This window comes from Pristis pectinata, chromosome 7, assembly GCF_009764475.1.
Source record: "Pristis pectinata isolate sPriPec2 chromosome 7, sPriPec2.1.pri, whole genome shotgun sequence".
NCBI classification, from domain to species: domain Eukaryota; kingdom Metazoa; phylum Chordata; class Chondrichthyes; order Rhinopristiformes; family Pristidae; genus Pristis; species Pristis pectinata.
The window spans coordinates 57,898,024-57,913,902 of NC_067411.1; the positions used below are offsets into that span (position 1 = coordinate 57,898,024).

The 15,879-nt window shown below is 41.1% G+C and overlaps 1 protein-coding gene across 1 annotated transcript in view; it reads right to left on the bottom strand.

Moving 5' to 3' along the window:
- LOC127572605 (FERM and PDZ domain-containing protein 1) overlaps positions 1-15,879 on the bottom strand; it is a 62,728-nt gene that overhangs the window by 27,693 nt on the left and 19,156 nt on the right. Inside the window, exons 7-10 of the mRNA XM_052020044.1 lie at positions 9,911-10,036; positions 8,826-8,945; positions 5,388-5,524; positions 4,005-4,131 (exon numbers count right to left, since the gene is read on the bottom strand). Coding sequence (XP_051876004.1) covers positions 4,005-4,131; positions 5,388-5,524; positions 8,826-8,945; positions 9,911-10,036 — 510 coding nt within the window. The remainder of the gene's footprint in view (positions 1-4,004; positions 4,132-5,387; positions 5,525-8,825; positions 8,946-9,910; positions 10,037-15,879) is intronic.

The following is a 15,879-nucleotide window of genomic DNA, read 5'->3' on the forward strand; positions in this document are numbered from 1 at the left end:
TAGGTCAAAAACTAGGTGACTCATGTCTTTCATTTCCCCACCTGCAGGGCACGAGTCAAAGGCAGGACTATGATGTGGTACTCCCCTCATGCCTGGATGACTGCAGCTCCAACAACTCTCAAGAAGCTCAACATCATTCAGGACAAAGCAGCCCACTTAATTGACATCCCACCAACCACCCTAAACATTCATCCTCTCTTCTACAAGCGCACTGTAGCTGCAATGTGTACCATCTACATACTGCAGTTACTTGCACAGGATGTTCAGAGAGCACCTTCAAAACCCACATCTTCTATCACCAAGAACAAGGGCAGCAGATTCATGGGAACACAATACCATCTACAAGTTCCCCTCCAAAGTACACACAATTCTGATTTGGAAATACATCACCAATCCTTTATCATTGCTGGGTCTAAGACCTGGAAATCCCTACCCAACAGCATTGTGGGGGTATCTTCACCAGAAGGACTGCAAAAGTTCAAGAAGGCGGCTCACCACCTCCTTGCCAAGGGCAATTACAGATGGGCTATAAATGCTGGTCTTTGCCACTGATGCACAGTTCTAATAAAGTAATTAGTAAAAACACGATGTAATCTTAATCACATATGTGGCATAAATGCACATAGTAGTTAGTTGTTAACATTAATAGGAAGCTATTATATGCTCTGAAGATCCTGATATCTCCTAAAATGTATTTAAGACAGTACTTAGCAGGTCTACAATAGTGGCATACAAACCATCTCCCCATACATTCCACCCTGTCAGTCAAGCTTGGGGACTACATTGCTGCAGGTGACTCACATACATCTTAATCAACTATATACTGACTTTCCTTTACTCACATTATTTTTCTGGAAAAATGACCCTACTTTTATTGGGAGAGATGGCTTATATTTCTGTATCCTTTGCTCTTTAAATAGTTTCTGTTTTCTGAGTAAATTGACTTTACTGAACAATAGACTTTGTTTTGAGTCATTTCCCCCATTGCAGTGCAATAATAACATGTTTGGCTTTTTATTATAAGATTGTGGGTTCAAGTCCCATTCCAGCATCAAATCTGTTTTGGGACTTCAGTGCAGAACTGGAAGACTGCAGTCCTGCTGGTCATCCTAATAAATTTATATAGAATCTTGGTGAGACCAAACTTGGACTATTGTGTAAAATTTTGCTCCCCTTACCTGAAAAAGGATATATTGTTAAAGAGGGAGTACAGCAAATATTCACCAGACTGGTTCCTGAGCTGGTGAGACTGTTGTATGAGGAGAGATTAAGAAGGCTTCTATTATCTGAAAGAATGAGAGGTGACCTCATTCAAATAAACAAAATTCTGAGCTTGATGTAGGAAGGATGTTTTCATTGGCTGATGAGTCTAGAACTTAGAGTTACACTCTCAAAATGAAGGGTAGGCCATTTGGGATTGAAATAAGGAAAAATTTATTCACTCAAAGGATGGTAAATCTTGGTATTGTGGAAGATCAATAATCGATTGCCTTAAAAACAGAGGTCAATAAATTTTGATATTTTAGGACAGGGCCAGAAAAAGGCCTTTCATCAGCCAGGCCCTTGTTGACAGGTGGACAAGCTTAAAGGGCTAATGACCTACTTATGCTCCTATTTCTTATGTTTCTTATGTAATGATCAGGAGATGGGAGGGGGAAAAGGTGAGGGGAGAAAATTTTTAAGCTATTTCCATGTCATAATTTATTAATGTTGGGTCTGTCCTGGAGTGAAGTTGTTGTTTCGTAATGTGATAGTATAATATGGATTACAGCATAGATTCAACATTAATAAAGTTACTTGAAAAAGCAATAAAGGAATATTTCACCAATGCATTGTGAACTATTCCTCATTGAGCAAGGAATCCTCTGATCCAAGGTAGAGACAGATGAACTTTCTTCCCATTTTTTTCTACTAATGTTGCACTCTTTCTCAATGATTTTAAGGTCTAGGGGAATATATTTTTATTGTGCATGTAACCCGTGTTTATGCAGACTTTTAATAATTACTCCTGGACCAGACTTTGTGTAATGGTCAACAGCCCTAGCTCTATGCCTGGCTTGTCACAGAAGATCACACATCAAGATAAGCAGCCACTTTCCTACTTGTTCAAACCAGTAACTGGCCTGGCCTACCCTGAGCATGACCTGACAGCAATTACAACCTGTTTCTTTGCTTTTTGTTAAATATTAGAATTGGCCTTGAGAATTAAGTGCACAACTATCAGAGAATAGAAGAGGAGACAACAGATCTCAGATACTCCTCAGAACTGAACAGATACTTAGCAGCAGCGCAAGAAATAGAACCTCATGTTTATCAGGTTTAACTCTGTGGAAGAAGGAGGTGGAGCAAGGTCTTGCACAATCCAGCCACTGTCTGTCTACAACTTGCAGGTGTGGTTCATTGGACAAATACTTTGCCCCTTGCCATATGAACAAACTTGCCAACTTAACCAGCTTAGTTTAACTTTACAGGTATATCAGTGAGATGACAGAGTATAGTTTTACATTACTTGCATTTCTATAGTGCTTTGTCACATTGCCCAAGAGCTATTTGCATGTGAATTATTTTCATTTTCAAGATACAGGCAGCGTTGGCAAGGCCAGCATTTGTTGTCAGGCTCTAGCTGCTCTTTATAAGCCTGTTTGTTGAAACACTACAGTCCTTGTAGTGAAGGTACTTCCACAACACTGTTGGGTTAGGAATTCCAGTAGTTAGACCCAGTGACAATGAAAGGAAACAATTTATTTCCTGGTTACGATAGTGTGAGATTGGAGAGGAACACATAGGTGAAAATGATCTCGTTTCCTGTTTCCTTTATCACTTTCAGCAGCAGTGGTTGCAGTAATAGGAGATGCTATTGAAGAAGCCTTAGCATGAAGCTGCAGTAAATACTGGAGATAGTGCACGCTGCAGCCATATTGTGCTGGTGATGGGGGGTCCAAACATTTAATGTAATGAATGGGACTGGTTTGTCTTGGATGGTGTTAAGTTTCTTGAGTAATATTGCAGCTGCTCTGCAAATGGACAGTTTTCCAAGACATACCTAATTTAGTTTGAAACGTAGCAACCACAGCAATGTATTTAAACAATCTACAAATTCCATCCAAGAGCCCCAGGTACAGGGCAGACTCTAAAGCTGTTTATCAGTGTGATGATAAGTGGCAAACCAGGTGCCAAGTAAAGCTTTATAGGGGCTTACTGTAGGTAAGGTAGAAACTTAATGGGGAAGGATTTGATTTCTTCCATTAGCTGAAGCACAAATATAGAGCCAGAAACCTTGTCTTAAATTCACACAGAGAAGAAATAATAAACTTACATTTACATTTCCCCATTTCACCTCAATAGCAAACTCCCCTTTCACATCTCTTTCAGAATGTTCCAAAACACTTTTCAGGCAATAAAGTGCTTTTTGACTTGTAGTCACACTTTTAAGGCAGAAATGTCACAACTGACCATCAAACAACAAACAGTAGTGTAAAATGAGATAAACTGTTTCTAATTAAATTAACTGTGTGATATTTATTACCCAGGACACCAGGGAGAATCTCCATGATAAGGTTCAAAGTAGTATCATAGGACCTTTTATGTCCACTTGAGAGGATATGCAGGATCTGGCTTTAACAACATTTTAAGGATCCTTGGATACTACTGGGATTCTGATCTTTTATTTTACTGAAATAACTGCTGGACAAAGGAGCAGTGAACAAGAATATTTACTCTAAATCCAGCAGCAAGGAACTTAGGCTGTACATGGTGGATATAATATCTATACACAAGATAGCTTCACTGTCCTCTGATCACATGAGTTATTTACAAAACTATATTCACACCACACACCTTGTACAGAATACGTACCTCAGAGTGTTTGTTATTTCTTCAGTACTGCATTGGAATGTCAGCTTGGATTTATGTGCTCAGGTCTTTCAAGTGGGATCTTAAACTTCTGACCCAGAAGTGAGAGCCATGGCTGATTCTTACCTGAGTATTTACTTATAAGGAATTACCTTTTGTCCTGGTGCAATCAAGCTATGGTTGTTCTTCAGGTGATAATTAATTGCCTTTCTAACATCTTTTTCCTTCATGTTATGAAGCAGAGTTGGTGAGACAAAATTCTCAATTCCCCAATCCTTCCTGTAAAAAAGCAATAATATTACTTAAGAATAATGTGTAAGAAAGAGTGCTATAAATATCTCATTGTCAATCCATCAGTGGTAGTTTTCTTAATGGCACAATGGTGGCAGAATTGTGGAGAGAAACTTGACAACAGAGCCATTTGGCAATCTAAGAGTGCCACTATACTGCAACAATTGACAGCAATTTACAACTGGAAATGCTGACATAAAAATTCGATCAAATATATTGACAGCAGATTGCTTATTTCCTGTCCTTTTAATGAATGCTCCTTTTGAAATCTATTTACAGATTCCTGAGAATAAATTAAACTGGATTAAAAATGGTTAATTCCATGATCCAGTTTACCATCCCATGATGTGAAAGAAACTAGGTGAATCAGGGCTATAGTTCCATGTGTGACCTGGGCTCCCTCCTGGAAGCAGTTTTCAAGAACAAGAATGTGAATCCTTATTTTAAACAAGACGTGCAAGTGTAGATGTAATCACCTACAAGTCACCTCCTACTGATTGAGGCACATACAGCTAAAACTACAAAGCACTTGAACATCTTCCACATGTTCTGCGTAAGGATATTATTAGTCAAAGGGCTGAAAACCTATCTGAATTCAATCTGGTGAGTGTTGTACATCTGGGTGGAAAAAATGACACTGAACCTAAAGTTCTCTATGTTTTTTGATCCTTTGATCCGAGAATTTACCTCAACTCAGATTTGGAACGGTTATAAACTAGTTTTCTTAATGTGCTCACAACTCCATTATTATTGTATCGTGTGACCACCGGAAGGGTAGCAGGTGAATTTGGTGGTTCATAGGCACTAGAAAGAGGTCTTGTTTTGTTCTTTGCAATGTTTCATGCGAGGAAACTTCTGCTTTTCTAGTACTGGATATCAAGCAGTCCTACAATTTAGAGAATGAGTTGGTATTGAGAGAGCTGATGGTGACTGGGGATGATGAATGCTGAAGTAGGCCTGGGGGTCATGAACATACATGTAAGAAGTAATGCTATGTTTTCAGATGATGTTACTGTGTGGGAGCATGTAAATAAGAATAGATCATTAAGGGACACCAGAGAGAACGATACAGGCATGTAAAGAAAAGCCATTACTGTTGAATCTCTGGATAGCTATGACTGGTAGTCTTATAAAGATTGAGAACTGTAGGTGCACATCCATATTTACTAATAAGTAATTTGAGCATGGTTTGAGGGAACCTTTTAAGTATATCTAAAGCAAAGCATGTGGCCATGTTAACTTACTCAATGTACTTCATAGAGAATTTTTGAGACTGCTTGGAGCTGAGGATGCATTCCTGAATCTGCAGTGCTGCGAGACGGATTGCAGTGCTGCATTTCATCTCCATAGCAAACTTTTCCTGCAGCACGTCATTGCAACTCTGTAAATGAGAAATTCATTAAACTTACCAGCTGCCTAATAAAATGCCAGAAGAAAATTGCCATAATTTATAAACGGTCTTATAAAATCCAACAACACAGAAAGAGGTCACTAAACCCATTGTGCCTTGACCAGTTCATTGAAAGTGATGCAATTAATCCCACTCCACCAGTTTGCCTGTAAAATTGCAAGTTTTCCTTTTTCAAAAAAATATTCAGGTATTTTGATATTGATGATCTGCTGCTCCCACCTTTTGAGATAGTGAATTCAACAAGTTACTTTGTAAAAAGATTCTCTTTGTCTTCCCCGTTTCTTTAGCTATGGCCTACTGACTATTCCAAGCATTTCTTTTTTTTTATTTTAGATTTCTAGCATCTGCTGGGTTTTTTTTAGAGCATCACATCTTCTCTAGTCCTTCCCTATGGCAGAAATGATTCATACCCCAAGGTCAATGTTCTCCATACCTATAGGACATCTAAGCCTCCTTAGAATCGATAGATTTCAAAAAAACAGTCTATCCAATTGGGCCACAACCATATTGTTATCCCAAACAACGGCGGTATTAGTATAAATAAGGAAATTAGAGGCAATACAATAATTAAGCGGAATTTAATCTGAATATAGACAAATCAAATTAGTTGTCATATTGTGGAGGACAAGTTTATGGAGCATATAAAAAAATCGTTTTCCAAATCAATATGCTGAGCAATGACTAGCGAAACAAGCTCTCTTAGATCTGGTACTGTGCACTGAGAAAGGGTTCATTAATAATCTGGAAGTTAAGGGGGCTTTAAGAAAGAGAGATCGCATGATGGGATTTTGTACAAAGATTGGAAGTGATTGAGTTAAATCTGAAACCAGGATCTTAAATCTAAACAAAGGAAACTAGGTGTGAGGCCTGAATTGGCCATAGTAGATTGGGCAACTACATTAAAAGGTATGACAGAAAACAAGCAACAGTTAACATTTAAAGAATTAATACATTGTTTACAAAAAAAAGTTATCACTTTAAGACACAAAAATCCAGCAGGAAAGGTGTTTCTGAAGGAGCTAAAATAAAAGAGGCTCTTTATGTTAAGAACAATAAACCCAAGGATTGGGAAGATTTCAGAATTAAGTAAGGGAAGGCATTATGAAGGAAAGGGAAAATAGAATATGAGAGTGATCTACTGAAAACAATGAAACGGACTGCAAGAACCTCCATAGGTATGTGAAAAGGAATAGGTTAGCAAAAGTTTCTGTAGGTCTCTTACAGAATCAGTTAGGTGAAATTATTTTGAAGAATAAGGAAATAGCTAAGAAACTACACAAAGATCTTGTGTACATCAATAGAAGAAGAGCAAATCTAACAATGTAGAACAAACAAAGCTGGAATGAATGAGGAGCTCAAAAAAATTAGCATTGGGAAAAAATAGTGTTAAAGAAATTAATAGGATGAAAGGCAATAAAGCCCTAGCAACTGTTGTGAAGGAAGTGCTACGGAGTTAGGAGTTTTGCTGGTGTTCACCTTCCAAACTTCCATAGATTCAAGAATGGTCCCAACAGATTGGAAAGTAGAAAATGTAACCACAAAATTTAAGAAAGAGTGGGGGGAGAATAAAGGCACCTACAGACCAGTTAGCCTGACATCATTAGTAGCGAAAATTCTGGAGATATTTTGAGGAAGTTGTAGCATTTATGAAAGGGAAATCATGTTTAACAAATCTGTTAGAAAATTCTGATGTTGTAACCAGCAGAAAAATACAGGGGAACCATTGGATGTGATGTGTTGGATTTTAATAAGTCCTTTGATAAGATGCCACAAAAGAGATTATTAAACAAGATTAGAGCACCTGGGATTGGTAATAAAATCTAGGTGTGGAATGAGGATTGGTTAACAGACATAAAATAAAAGAAGTCATTTTAGGGTTGGGGATTGTGTTAGGGTGGGGGTGCAGGAGAGATCGGTGTAGGCGCCCTGCTGTTCACAATGCATATTAATGATATAGATAAAGGAACCAAGTGTAATATATCCAGATTTGATGATAATACTCAAATGGGTGGCAGTGTGGATAGTGAAGTGATTGCAGAGAGATTTCAAGGGGATATAGAGATACTTAGTGAGGACATGGCAGACGGAACATAATTTGGAAAATATGAGACCATCTACTTTGATAGAAAAAAACAAAAAGGCCAAGTATTTTATAAATGTTGAGAGATTAAGCAATGCTGGTGTTCAGTGGAACTAGTGTGCCCTTGAGTATGAATCACAGGAAGTGTAGCTACAGCAAACAATTGGAAAGGTAAATGATATGTTGCCATTATTGCAAGAAAACGTGAATAATAAGAGTAGATGTCTCTTGCTCCAATTATATAGAGTCCTCATGAGATCACATAGAAGTATTGTGTACAGGCCTGAAAGGACGTACTTGTGATAGATGGGAGTGCAGCAAAGGTTCACCAGATTTATTCCTGGGTTGACAGTAGGGTCACGGTTTATTTTGTGAGAGGCGATGAAGTGGACTAGGTCTATACTCTCTTGAGCTAAGAAGAATAAAAGATGATCTCATAAAACATGCAAAATTCTTACAGGGTTAGACAAGATAAAAGCAGAGATTATGCTTTCCCTGTCTGAAATGTCTATAACCAGGTTACAGTCTGAAAATAAAGGAACAACCATTCAGAACTGAAATGAGAAAAACAATCTTCATTCAAAGGACAATGAACCTTTGGAATTCTAAACCCATGAAGGCTATGGAAGCATATTCACTCTGTGTACTCAAGAGGGAGATAATTTTTGTGAAATTAATGGGATAAAGGGAGATAGGGTCAGTGGAACAAAGTGGCACTTAGGTAAAGGATCATCTATGACCTTGCTGCATGGAGGAGCCTGCTCAAGGGCCAAGTGGCCTACTCCTGTTTCTATCTCCTATATAGCTGCATGATACAACAATGATGGGAGTTGTGACTCATTAGGCAATCAATCTCTCTCAATTAGTCAACCACAGACCCAAATATGAGGCAAGCTTAGGGAACTAGAGGTACAAAGGCACCTTTCCCCCCAATCTTGCCTTACTTACCGTATGTCATTTTTCAAAGTATTCATGCACTGTATCCCAAAAAAAATTCAAAAAGAAATCCATCAAACTTTTATTTCAAAAAATCAATATTATTTACTTCCTTTGATACCCAGGGAGTATCTTCCATAGTCAATCATTGAAATATTATTTCTACATTTTAATTTTGAAGCTATTCCTGGCAAGGTGATCATAACCATGGTGTTTATAAAGGGTTTACTGTGAATGCTCAGCTCAAACACATACCTGCAAGTAGAGGTAATCAAAGGTAACTGGATCATCTTGTAAAACCACAAGAGGATCTCTTGGCAGGAAACATACCCTGAAGAGACATTTATAGTCACGGGGTTCTCGGTTCTGTACGACCTATAACAAGGGCAGAAAACATTTACAAATACAAGTAAGTTAATACTATCACCTCTATGAAATAATTAAGAAATCATTTTCTTTAGATTTTTGTCTTAACACAAAGCATCCACTCATTGGGTGAGATCATGGTCAGGACTAGTGTATCATCCCTGGCTAATTTACTAATATTAACATTAAGTTTTCTTCGGGAAGAGAGGCCCAGATTCCATTGATAACAATATACTTTTTAACTGTTTCAGTGCTGTTCATATTAAAGCAGTGCTTTCAACTTTGAATAGATCTTCATAAGTACTTTTCAGTTAGTCAGATTAAAGAGACTAATTTCCTTGTTGCTAAATGTACCATCAGATGGACCAGATCTAATTCCATCAGCTATCGATCATAGATAAAAGTGTTTTTTTTTAATATGGAATTCTTTTACCAAACTTCCCTGGATACAACATTGAGAGCAAGCTTTTGCAGAAGGATGAAATTATAAACAAATCAGACTTGGTGAAATCAATATTAGATAATAGAGTTGAAAGAATGTTCTACACTGCATTTAGAGGCCGTCTCCAAGTTAGGAACAGGTTCTGTTTTTACAGATGCCCATAAGCTAATTTTGTCCATGTCGAAAATACACAAAATCATTTGATATTGTAACTATACCTCCACAGTATTGTAATGAATGGCATCAAAAGCACACAAGACTGATAATAAAGAACAATCATTAAAAGTGGAGAGAAAGGAAACTAACTCTCAGGAGTGAATCCATTCATAGGAGTGAATGTTTGTATGTATGTATGTATGTATGTTGGGCCTTTGAATTAATAATATTATGGGAGTTTGTTTGTACATAGGGGTATCCATAAGTAAGGCGTTCATAACCTGGCGGCAGCCTGTATAGACAATGGGAAATTTCATTCCCCACTTTACAAGATGACCATTTCCTCATGAACCCAATGGCCCAATTTTCCCCATACCTGTTCAATGATCTCATCGTCATGTAAGAGATAGACTTTAGTAACACTGTACCGCTCCTTCAAAGCTAATGCAAAGTATTCAATACAGCGGATGGACAACTTTGATTTCAAGGTAAGAATGATATCCTGTGAATTAGAGAAGAATGGGGGTTAAACTTGAATCTCATTCTTTTTCTGAATTCAACAAGACACAATGTAGGAGAAATGCAACTATACAACCACAGAAGATTTCTCATAGACAATTATTATAGGCACTTCAGAAAAGTAAAAAAAGTGATCCTTAATTTAGTGAACCCCTGAATATCCCCAGCCCATATATCACCCACTGTCTGCAACTCTGCACAGCCCCCTTGCTTGTTAATTCCAGTGCCCACTGTCCCCACCCCCTGCACTTCCCACTGTCCCCACCCCCTGCACTTCCCACTGTCTCCACCCCTTGCACTTCTCACTGTCCTTACTCGCTGCACTTCTCACTGTCCCCACCCCCTGCACTTCCCACTGTCTCCACCCCTTGCACTTCTCACTGTCCTCACTCGCTGCACTTCTCACTGTCCTCACTCGCTGCACTACCCACTGTCCCACCCCCTGCACTGCCACTGTCATCCCTCCCTGCACTTCCCACTGTCCCCACCCCCACACTTAAATTGGTAAATTGGTTTGTTATTGTCATGTGTACCGAGGTACAGAGAAAAACTTGTCTTGCATACCATCCACACAGATCAATTCATTACACAGTGCATTGAGGTAGAACAAGGTAAAACAATAACAGAATGCAGAATATAGTGCTACAATTACAGAGAAAGTGCAGTGCAGGTAGACAATAGGTGCAAGGCCATAACGAGGTAGATTGTAAAGTCAAGTGCCCATCTTATCATACTAGGGAATCGTTCAATAGTCTTATAACAGCGGGATAGAAGCTGTCCTTGAGCCTGGTGATACATGCTTTCAGGCTTTTGTATCTTCTGCCCGAAGGGAGAGGGGAAAAGAGAGAATGTTTGGGGTGGGTGGGGTCTTTGATTATGTTGGCTGCTTTACTGAGTCAGCAAGAAGTGTAGACAGAGTCCATGGAGGGGAGGCTGGTTTCTGTGTTGTGCTGAGCTATGTCCACAACTCTCTGCAGTTTCTCTGGGTCACGGGCAGAGCAGTTGCCATACCAAGCTGTGATGCATCCGGATAGAATGCTTTCTTTGGTGCATTGATAAAAATTGGTGAGTGTCAAAAGGGACATGCTAAATTTCTTTAGCTTCCTGAGGAAATAGAGGTGTTGGTGTGCTTTCTTGGCCAAGGCATCTATGCAGTTGGACTAGGACAGGCTATTGGTGATGTTCACTCCTAGGAACCATTCTTCCGACCATCCTCACCCACTGCACTTCTCACTATCCTCACCCACTGCACTTCCCACCATCCTCTCCCACTGCACTTCTCACCGTCCTCACCCACTGCACTTCTCACTGTCCTCATCCACTGCACTTCCCACCATCCTCACCCACCACACTTCTCACTGTCCTCACCCACTGCATTTCCCACCATCCTCACCCACTGCACTTCCCACCATCCTCACCCACTGCACTTCCCACCATCCTCTCCCACTGCACTTCCCACCATCCTCTCCCACTGCACTTCCCACCATCCTCACCCACTGCACTTCCCACCATCCTCACCCACTGCACTTCCCACCATCCTCACCCACTGCACTTCCCACCATCCTCACCCACTGCACTTCCCACCATCCTCTCCCACTGCACTTCCCACCATCCTCTCCCACTGCACTTCTCACTGTCCTCACCCGCTCCAGTGCCTACTGTCCCTGCCACACTTCCCACCCCTGAATTACCCACTGTTCCTACCCCTGCACTGCCATTTGTCCTCAGCCCCTGCCCCCAAACTTTTCTCACCCCTGCACTGTCCCCCTTGAACTCCCTACTTTCCCACCCCTGCACTGCCCACTGTCCCCACCACCCATGCTATCCACAGGCCTGAGCTTTCCTCAATCCTCACCACTCCAGTGTTCACTGGTAGCTTTTGTGTCAGGGAGTGAGAAGAAAATTCATTTGTGGATTACTGATGAAGGCTGAAGGCTGACTGCAGGCACACCAAAAATGCCTAGAGAATTGTCATGCCTGCCTGAAAATCTGTAGACGTATGGGAGTATGAGGGAATCTACTCTAACTGCCCATATTGCTAGTGGGCAGTGATGGCCAGTTCCAATATCAACATTCATAGACCAACCACAATGCTGGTTAACTGATGACTGAGATCTCATCTTCCATTGCAGTACAACCGGGGAAGCTCACTTGCTGGACATCACATATAATAAATAGTAAGTGAGCTGATGGCAGGCAGCAGTGAATGCTGATGGCGGATTGTTATTCAAGGATGTTGCTTTGTCCTGAATAATTTAAGCCCCTTCAGTGCCTTTGCAGTTGCACTGATAGAACCCCCACTGATAGTAATTAATGACATGTTCTTGGTTTCTGGTCAATGACAATTCCCTGGATACTGTTGTATAAGAATGCCCAATGATGATGCCATTGAATAGCAAAGGGAAATGGTTAGATTTTGTCTTGTTGGAAACCGTCATTGCCAAGCATTAATGTGCTCTGATGGCAACTTGCCACTTATCACCCCAAGTTTGCTCCATGGTCTTGTTCCATGTGGACATCCTGTCTTCATCTGAGCCCTCATCTGAACTGCAGGAGATCAGGTGGCCCTGACAGCACATCAAGCCATGGTACACGCCACATTGCATTCTCGTTTTTCTTTCTCTTTTCCCTTTCTCCTCTTTTTCCTGCTACTGTTTGTACAATTAGGCTATGCTGGCCTTTACTGCTGGTGAGTAGCTCAACTTTCACCCCATAATGCCAAATGTATGCACTCTATTACTCTAGATTTTCAGGAAGCTTGTCATCCAGACAAGTCTGTTTGCTTGTTCTGTCTGCGGCTCGCTTCTCAAGGAATTGAATTCCCCCTTTCTCATATAGGCACCCTCTATCATGCAAGTCTAGTGGTGCACTGCAGATGTCGCAAATATCGAGCAGCACCTGTGGAAGGAGAAACAGTTAATGTATTTGTGTCTGGGACCCTTAATCAGATTTGGGAAAGAGACAAAATCTTGTTAATTTTTAATAGGAGAGAAGGTGTGGGAGCGATGGGTAGGACAAAGACAATGTCTTTGATAGGATGTCCAAATGGTCAAATGCGGCAAATTAAGCTCCTTTGTCTGGTTCATTTGTTGCAAATGGTGAAGCTGTGGGATGTGTCAAGCAGGCCAAACTATAAGAATAGAACAAGAAAAACTGAGCCAACATAATGAAGGGCAGAAATGGTCAATTCTGATGCAGAAAGGAAGAAAGTTGGACAATTCAATGTTGGGTCCAGAAGGCTGCTACATGCCCAGTCAGAAGACAAGGTGTTGTTACCTGAAGCTTGCATTGGACCTTGTTGTAACAGTGCAGAAGCCCACATACAGAAAGTTCAGAGTGGGAGTGGGAGGGTGAATTAAAATAGCAGGCAACCAGAAGCTCAAGGTCACCCCTGTGAATTGAGCACTTGTGCTCCACAAAGTGATCACCCTTATCTGTAGTTTAGTCGGGGCCACATTGTGAACACCGAATATAGTAAATTAGATTGGAAGAGCAAGTGAATCGCTGCTTCACCTGGAAGGACTGCTTGGCTCCCTGGATGGTGGGAAAGGAACAGGTGAAAGGACAGGTGTTGCATCTCCTGTGGTTGTTTGGGAAGGTGCCAGAAGATGGGGATTGGTTGGTGGGGATGTAAGAGTGGACCAGTGAGTCACTGTAAAATTGTTGGGGAGTGGTGGGGTGGAAATGAAATGTATCTGTTGGTGGAATCTTAGCAGAGCTACCAGAAATTGCAAAGTCTGATCCATTGAATGTGGAGACTGGTGGAGTGAAAGGTGAGCACCAGGGGAACACTGTTCTTGCTCTGTCCAGGAGGAAAAGGGTTAGGGAAGAGGCGTGGGAAATAGATGTGATTCAGTCCAGGGCTTTGCCATGGTTCAGTAAGTAGGAAGGCATTTAGAGGCACTTCTGCAGAATGTCTCATCATCGGAGCAAAGACGACAGAGACGGAAGAATTGAGAGAATGAAATAGTAGGTGGAAGGATAGTCAAGATACCTATGGGAGACTGTGGGCTTAGAATGGCTAGCCTATCCCCTGAGATGGACACAGAAATATCCAGAAAGGGAAGGTGAGAGTGGGGTGGAAAGCAACAGCAAAAGTGATGAAATTTGAGTTCCTACTAGTGCAGGAAGCAAGATCAATGTGGTTGTTGATGTTTTGGAAAAAGAGTTAGAAGGGTAGCCTTGAGTAGCAACACACACAAAGTGCTGGAGGAACTCAGCAGGTCAGGCAGCATCTATGAAGGGAAATGAACAGTTGACACTTCGGGCCAGGCTTGAGTAGGACTGAAACAAAGATGTTTCCATATACTTTACATAAAGACAGACATAGCTTGGGCCCATGTGACTGCCCTGACCTTTGATTTAAGAAAGTGAGTGCAGTTACAGGAGAAGTCGTTCATTGTTAGGACAAGTTCAGCCAGAGTGTGTTAGTGGAGGGCAACTGGTTGGTGTCTGTTCAAAGAAGGAGCAAAGGGCATTCAGGCCCATCTGATGTGGGATAGAAGTGTAGGGGGACTGTATGTCCATGGTGAAGAACAACTGGATGGGACCAGGGAATTGGAAACTATAAAAGTGGCAGAGGACATCCAATGTGTCACAGATGTAAATGGGAAAAGACTGGACCAGGGGAGAAAGAACAGAGTCAAGGCAGGTAGAATATGACCCCTGAAAATTCAGTCACATCGCCACTAGTGTGCAGTGGCTGCAGCACTTATCATTTACAAAATGAACTGTGGAACTCATAAATCTTCTAAAATCTGATCTCTACTCCCCAGAAGCACAGGGGTATTGAAACACTTCCACCTGCAGGTCACTTCCAAATCACACAATCCTGACTTGGAAATACAAAATCTAAAAAGTGCATATGCTAGAAATATGAAATAAAACAGAAAAAGCTGGAAACACCCAGCATTCAGACAGCATCTGTGGAAGGTGAAACAGAGTTAACGTTTCAGGTCAAAACCCCTTCATCAGAACTAGGGAAAGAGAAAACAAGCCAGTTTTAAGAGAGGGCAGGAGAGGAATCGATAGGACAAAGGAGATATCTCTGAAGGCAGGGTTTCCCAGGTGATTCCCAAGTTTACAGGGTCATTGGGTTAATGGGGGCAGTTGGGGAGAATGAGAGAAAACAAATAAGGGGCATGTTAAAGTTTTGAAATGTAGGTCAGAGCTGTCACTGAAACCTGAAACCAAAGGAGCATGCTGGAAATTCCCAGCAAATCAGGCAGTATCTGTGGAAAGAGAAAAAAACTACATTAATATTGCATGTGGATAACCTTGCAGCAGAGCTGGCCAATTCTGATACAAACAGAAAAACCGAGCCACCTAAAACTGTTGAATTTGAGAATGAGTCTGGAAGGCTGTGAATTCCCAGACAGAGAGTGAGATGTTGTTTCCCAAGCTTATGTTGGGATTCATTGGGTAGTACAGGACCAACAGACAGGTCAGGAGCCTTAAATTCCAGCAGAAGTGGGACGGAGAATTAAAATGACAGGCAACTCATAGTTCAGGGTCGCCCTTGCAGACCGTACAGGAGTATCCTACAAAGCAGTCATCCAACCTCCAGGGTGGAGAAGACCACAGTGTGAGCACTGGATGTAAGAACTGCTTCACCTGGAAGGATATTTGGGTCCCTGGGTGGTGGGAATGGACAAAAAAAAGTTTTTGCATGGAAAGTGCTGTGAGAAGGGAAGGGGTTGTAGAACTGGAACAGTGGATTCCCTGCTGCAATCTTCCATCTACACCAAACTCCCTGGTCCACAGTTCTATTTGCACAAAACCATTTGGTTTATTCTAACATTTCCACCAACCACTGACTTGGAGGCA